This window comes from Otolemur garnettii, unplaced genomic scaffold, assembly GCF_000181295.1.
Source record: "Otolemur garnettii isolate 467f Iridium unplaced genomic scaffold, OtoGar3 scaffold00312, whole genome shotgun sequence".
In the NCBI taxonomy this organism is placed as follows: Eukaryota; Metazoa; Chordata; class Mammalia; order Primates; family Galagidae; genus Otolemur; species Otolemur garnettii.
This window is the reverse complement of record NW_003852707.1, coordinates 296,689-303,264: the sequence shown is the minus strand read 5'-3', so window position 1 is coordinate 303,264 and position 6,576 is coordinate 296,689. Positions and strand designations below refer to the sequence as shown.

Below are 6,576 nucleotides of genomic sequence, written 5' to 3'. Positions count from 1 at the left end.
AAAAACTTGAAGAACATCCTTGTAGGATTTAAAAAGTGATTTTTCTAATTATAAAAATAAGTATTTTAATATATGTCCAGTACAAATGCATATATTCACGGGTATTAATATAATACATGTTAATTGTTGGGGGTTGAGGGTCCCTGTTCCCCAAACCCAGTTGACCTGGTATGATTACTGTGCTGATCTAGAAAGTTCCACTGTGGCACGGTGCTAACCCAAAGCAAAAGTGAGTGGAAACTGAAAATAAAAACTGGAGCTGCACAGGCAGAGTGGATAGAGAATAATAGTAACCTGTCCAAGTTTCAGGGTAACAAGGATTTGATTTAGGAAGAACAAAGAGAAAGTGTAGAGCACTTCCAAAGAGAGGTGGAGGTGGGTCCCTTTCATGAAGGAGAAAAGGAGAGAGAGAGGAGAAGCAAAGGTCTGCAGGGCTGTTACGTACTCTCTGAAATTGGCTGCAAGTCTTTCATTGGCTTCTCTGTGCCTCCAGCCTCTGTTGCCTCTTTCCATTGGTCCTTGATGGTCTCTTTCTATTGCTCATTAGTTATTTAGTTTACTTCATACCCACATTCTTACGGGCCCTCTAGACTTCCTGGTTCAGCAGGCCAGGTTTTCCTCCCATTATCCCTTCCCTGCCCCTTGAAACCCCTTTCTTAGTGTCCCTTCTCACTCATGGTTCTAAATTTAAAATTTATTTAGGCTGGGGGGCTCATGCTGGTGATCCCAGCACTTTGGGAGGCCAACATGGGAGGATCACTTGAGGTCAGGAGTTCAAGACTAGCCTGAGCAAGAGCAAGACCCTATTTCTACAAAAAACAGAAAAATTAGCTGGGCATGGTGGCATGCAGCTGTGGTCCCAGCTACTCAGGAGGCTGAGGCCTGAGGATGACTTGAACCTAGGTGGAGGTTACATGAGCTGTGATGATGCCACGGCACACTAGCATAGGCAACAGAGCAAGACCCTGTCTCAAAAAGAACAAAAAGGCATAAATAGATGAAAGGCAAAGTCAATATCCTTCCCTCTCCTAGTTCCTAGTATGTCTAGCTCCTTTCTCAGAAACAACTACTATTACTACTTAGGGAGTCCTGACAAATTCTATACAGATACTAGCATATGTGTTTGTGTGTGTGTACAAAGGTCGGTAAGTACGTCTGTGGAGTGAAGGCAAATATCCGTAAACATGTGCACATGTGGGATGCATTTTTGCAAGTGAAACTGAGGAGTCAGGAGTATGTGCTTTGTTAATTTTTAGTTCCAGATTACCGTCGTTTGAGATTGTACTCATTTATACAGGCACCCACCGGTGAGCAGAATACAACAGTGCTGATTTCACAGTACCCTAACACCACGTTAGTAAACTTTCTCACCTTTTCCAGTGTGACAAGTGAAAAATGATGCCTCGCTATAGTTTTAATTGTATTCCTCTTACTATTTTTTTTTTTTTTTTTTTTTAGACAGAATCTCATCATGTTACCCTTGGTAGAGTGCCGTGGTGTCACAGCTCACAGCAAGCTCAAACTCTTGGGCTTAAGTGATTTTCTTGCCCCAACCTCCCGAGGAGCTGGGACTATAGGTGCCCACAACAACGCCTGGCTATTTTTTGTTGTAGTTGTCATTGTTGGTTAGCAGGCCTAGGCTGGGTTTGAACCCACCAGCCCCCATGTATGTGGCTGGAACGCTAGCTGCAGAGGGTGCCAAGCCTGTTTCTCTTACTATTAATGAAATGAGCATCTTCCTTTAGTTTTAGAGCCATTTACAGTTTCTTTTTTGCGATTTATGTCCTGTCCCTTTGGATTTTCTTTTTTTAATTGTTGGAGATTCATTAAGGTAGATTTTTTAAATCAGATCCTTTACCGGGGAAATCAGATCCTTGTCAGTAATGAGTAGCAAATTCTGCCCTCCAGTTTGTTATTTTTTTGACTTTATTTATGGTGGTGATGGTGATGTGGTTCCATTGTTTGAATGGTGTGGGGGAATTTTAGTTTTGTTTGGTTGAATTTACAGATTCTGTTTTATTAAGGAGGAGAGACTACTTATAGGGATAAAGGGAGGGAAAAAGGTCTTTCCCCCACTAGTACTCTACATTTTCATCAAATCTTTATTTAATTGCTATAAGCATAAGCACAGATTTAGAATTTTTGAACTTTTTTTTTTTTTGCCCCAGGCTAGAGTTCAGTGGTATCACCCTACCTCACAGCAACCTTAAACTCCTAGGTACAAACAATCCTTTTGCCTCATCCACTTAAGTAGCTGAGACTACAGGCAGCCACTATGATGGCTGGCTTATTTTTCTGTTTTTAGTAGAGGTGTCTCTCTCTTGCTCAGACTAGTCTTGAACTTCTTAATTCCTGAGCTCAAGTGGTTCTCCTGCCTCAGCCTCCTGGAGTGTTAGGATTATAGGCATGCGCCTATAATCCGGCCTTAACTTTTTTTAAAAAAATAATTTGCTAAGGTGCTTGTATGCAGAAAGCCACTATCAGCCCAAAGCTAGATGACTACCCTTTCTCTTATTTATTATTCATTCATTCATTTATTAGAGACAGAGTCTCACTTAGTCACCCTGGGTAGAAAGCCATGGCATCATAGTTCACAGCAACCTCAAACTCTTGGGCTCAAGAGATCCTCTTGCCTCAGCCTCCTGAGTAGCTGGGACTGTAGGTGCCCACTACAATGTCCGACTAATTTTTCCATTTTTAGTAGAGATAGGTCTCACTCTTACTCCAGCTGGTCTCAAACTCATAAGCTCAAACCACTTACCTCAGCCTCCCAGAGTGCTGGGATTACAGGCGGGTGCTGCCACACCTAACTAAGCCTGTCTCATATTTATTAATATATCACTTGTATTATTGGGTTTTCTTTTATGCATCTTTTTGGAAATTGTTTTGCGAATCTCTGGTAAATAAATTATAATTTAAAAGCAATTCAGGTATACATTTTTGACAATAAGAACAGTAATAAAGAATATATTAATATCTGAAATGAGATTCACATTTACATTTGAAAAGAGTCATAGTGTTGTTTAGACTAGAAATTTGTATGTATGCTTTATAAAGCATTAAGGGTATATTTGGAGTTTTGTACCTTTACAAACCAACCTGAACTCACTGTTGCAGTTATGTTTCTACCATGTATATGAAAAGATGTGGAAGGCAGGGGCTTTTCAATTTAATTTACTTGTCTATTAATTTTTATTGAGGAAAGGAAGAAAGAATAGCTCTTTTTTTTCTTTTTTCCTCAATAGACTCTCACTCTGTTGCTCAGGCTAGAGTGCTGTGGCATCAGCCTACCTCGCAGCAACCTCAAACTCCTAGGTACAAGGGATCCTCCTGCCTCAGCCTCCTGAATACCTGGAACTACAGGCGCCTGCCACAATGCATGGCTGATTTTTTCTACTCTTAAGAGAAATGGGTTCTCATTTTTGCTCAGTCTGACCTTGAATGCCTGAGTTCAAGGCATCTGTCCGCTTCAGCCTCCTGGTGTGTTAGGATTACAGGCGTGAGTCACTGTGCCCAGCCAAGAATAGCTCTTGAGCTCTTCCCCAGAGGAAATACTTGTTCAAAGGTGAACTTTCAGTCAGAACTTGTTTTGTTTTAATACGTGTGGTATAATGCTTGAGAACGAGGTTCTGGGTCTTGCGTTAGAGGGAAGACAGCTTCCTTGTCCCCGGGTAGCTCAATGTGTATCTTATCTGAAGAGGTCTTGACTAAGGGTGCATTCTGATCAGGCGGTTAGACTGACCTGGGACACAATCTTTTAGAAATAAAGGTCTTCTTTTTCCCTTTTTGCCCTTACAGGCAGCCTTATTTGCACTCCAGAAACTTTTTGAAGAAAAGTATGATCCCCGGCCTATCTTTGTAAGTTCTAAAGTGTTTGCATGATACATTATTTTATTGATAATTGTTATTTTGAGCATATGTTTTTCCCCCTTTCAGAGTAGGACTATTAATGGTATCTTTTAGAAACCACTTAAACTTCCTCTATCCGCCTCCCTCCTACCACTTCTAGATCAGTAATGATCTTATCTCTGGAGAGGCAAGGAAAATGAATCTAGAAGTGTTTGGTGGGAGGCGGGCTGTTCAGAAGAAGCCCAAGCTGTATTGGTCCTCTGAAGCCAAAGGCTTAACGATACTCAGTCTCTTTAGGGCCCAGGAAGGAATGGCCTTTCCTGCTGGCTGCCACGTACGTATTGCTGAGATACTAGACAATTTATTAACTCAGTAGGCAGACCTGTCTGAGAGTCCCAAGACTGGAATGGACAGAATGGAATCAAAATAAGAGTGCGAGATAAGCCAGGTATTTACCGGCAAGAGGTCAGATATAACCTTAGGTATCTCTGGGTGTTGCTACCCAGCCAGGTTTGCGAGGAATTTCTCAAATTCTCCCTCAGGATTGGGGGACAGGGTTTTAAAAGACAATTTGGTGGGCAGAAGATTAGACAGTCAAGGTCTGTTCATTAGCTGGTTTCAGAGCAGAACCATCAGTCCTTTGGTGTGGGCCACTGTCTGGGTGGGTCAGGCACTGGAAGGTAGGACCTTGGGTAGAGTGTCCGAGACTAGCTGAGTCCATAAGTTGGTCTGGGTGAGTCCATTCCCAGAATGCAGGACCTGGAAGATATCTCAAAACCACCCCTAGGTCCCAAACAGGTGGTGATGGTCCATACGGACAACTCTGCGTGACTTCAAGGAACAGTGATTATTCTCAAGCAAATGAAGGGGCAGTGGCCTATTATTGTCACTATTTTAGCTAAGTTCTCAGAGTTTGGGGGCCTTTGCTCTAGTTCTTGCCTTGCACGCTCTTCAGTTTATAAGGGCGGTTTTAATGGGACTAGACCTGTGAATTCAGAAGCTATTTTGATCGTTGCTTTTGCCTCTGTCACTGTCCCTTTTCCCTATCTGTGGCCTACTCCTCCCACCCCCACCAGTCACTTGACATTTGTCTGTTCTGAGCCTTGTAAAATGTCCTGCTTATTGAGTTTGAGTTCTGCTATTATCTTCTTCATAAAAGAACAAAGAAAGTCAGCTTGTTCATTTTATACTGTTTCTGTGGTTATATTTTAAACTTAAGACTATGTTGTTCATGTCATTCACTTTGTGAACTCAGATTTCAGGAACGATTGTTGATAAAAGTGGACGCACTCTTTCTGGACAGACAGGAGAGGCATTTGTCATCAGTGTGTCTCATGCGGACTGTCTCTGGTGAGTGATCTTTCTTTGACTCCCTTCCTTTTGGAGGGTGGGAATTGCAGATAGAAACTTTAAAATCAGTTCATGAGGCCAGGCGCCCTGGCTCACACCTGTAATCCTAACACTCTGGGAGGCCAAGGCAGGTGGATTGTCTCAGTTCAGGAGTTCAAGACCAGACTGAGCAAGAGCAAAAACCCTGTTTCTACTAAAACTAGAAGGGTTGTGGTGTCTGAGACAGGAGGATTGCATGAGCCCAAGAGTTTGAGGTTGCTGTGAGCTGTGATGCCATGGCACTTTACCTGGGGCAACTGAGTAAGACTCTATCTTCTTAATTAAAAAAAAAAGAAAGACAAAATCAGTTTGTGATGTTCATAAAATAACTGCTGGGGTGGTTTTGATTTGAGACAGAGTCTTACTATGTCGCACTTTGTAGAGTGCTGTGTCGTCACAGCTTACAGGAATCTCAAACTCTTGGGCTTAAGTGATTCTCTTGCCTCAGCCTCCCAAGTAGCTGGGACTACAGGCACCCACCACAATGCCCAGCTATTTTTTTGTTGCAGTTGTTATTATTGTTTAGCTGCCGTGGACAGGGTTCAAACCTGCCATCCTTGGTGCATGTGGTTGGTGCTGTAACCCCTGTGCTACGGGCGCTGAGCCTGATTACTGCCTTACATAGCTAGGACACAGTATGGTGTTGAGTATGAGATGAGAGTAGGTATCCTTGCCTGTTCCTCATTTTAAGAGGAATGTGTCTAGTTTCACATTATTAAGTATGACATTAGCTGAAGTTTATTATCAAGTTGAGAATATTCCCCTCTATTCCTACTTTGCTTAAAGTTTTTATCATGAGTAGATAGTAGAATTTTTTTTGTTAAATAAGTTTACTATTTTGGAATAATTTCACATTTACCAGAAAATTACAAAGATAATAAATGTCTGTATATTTTTATCTAGTTTTCCTTAATGTTAACAGTTTATATAATAATGATACTTTTGTCAAAACGAAGGGTATATTACTGCTAGCTGAGTGTCTCTTACTTAAAATATCCTTTTGGATTTTGGAATATCTGTTTTATACTTACTGGTTCAGCATCCCTAATCCAAAGCCCCAAACACTCTCATGAGCATTTCCTTGAGCATCATGTTGGTGTTCAAAAAGTTTCGGATGTTAGAGTGTTTCAGATTTCCAATTTTCAGATTGGGGATACTCAACCTGTGCTCACTAAACTCCAGACTTTATTCAGTTTTCAGGAGTTTTCCATTAATGTCGTTTTCCATTCTAGGATCCAATCTAGGATACCACATTGTACTTAGCAATCATAGTAAAAGAAAAGAAGGCTCGGCGCCCGTGGCTCAACCGGCTAAGGCGCCAGCCACGTACACCTAAGG

General features: G+C 41.7%; 1 protein-coding gene across 2 annotated transcripts in view; it reads left to right on the top strand.

Annotated features, from left to right (window-relative positions):
• MTR (5-methyltetrahydrofolate-homocysteine methyltransferase) overlaps positions 1-6,576 on the top strand; it is a 114,188-nt gene that overhangs the window by 20,418 nt on the left and 87,194 nt on the right. For both annotated transcript variants that reach the window (XM_023509023.1, XM_012813832.2), the window contains exons 7-8: positions 3,799-3,858; positions 5,105-5,199. In XM_023509023.1, coding sequence (XP_023364791.1) covers positions 3,799-3,858; positions 5,105-5,199 — 155 coding nt within the window. The remainder of the gene's footprint in view (positions 1-3,798; positions 3,859-5,104; positions 5,200-6,576) is intronic.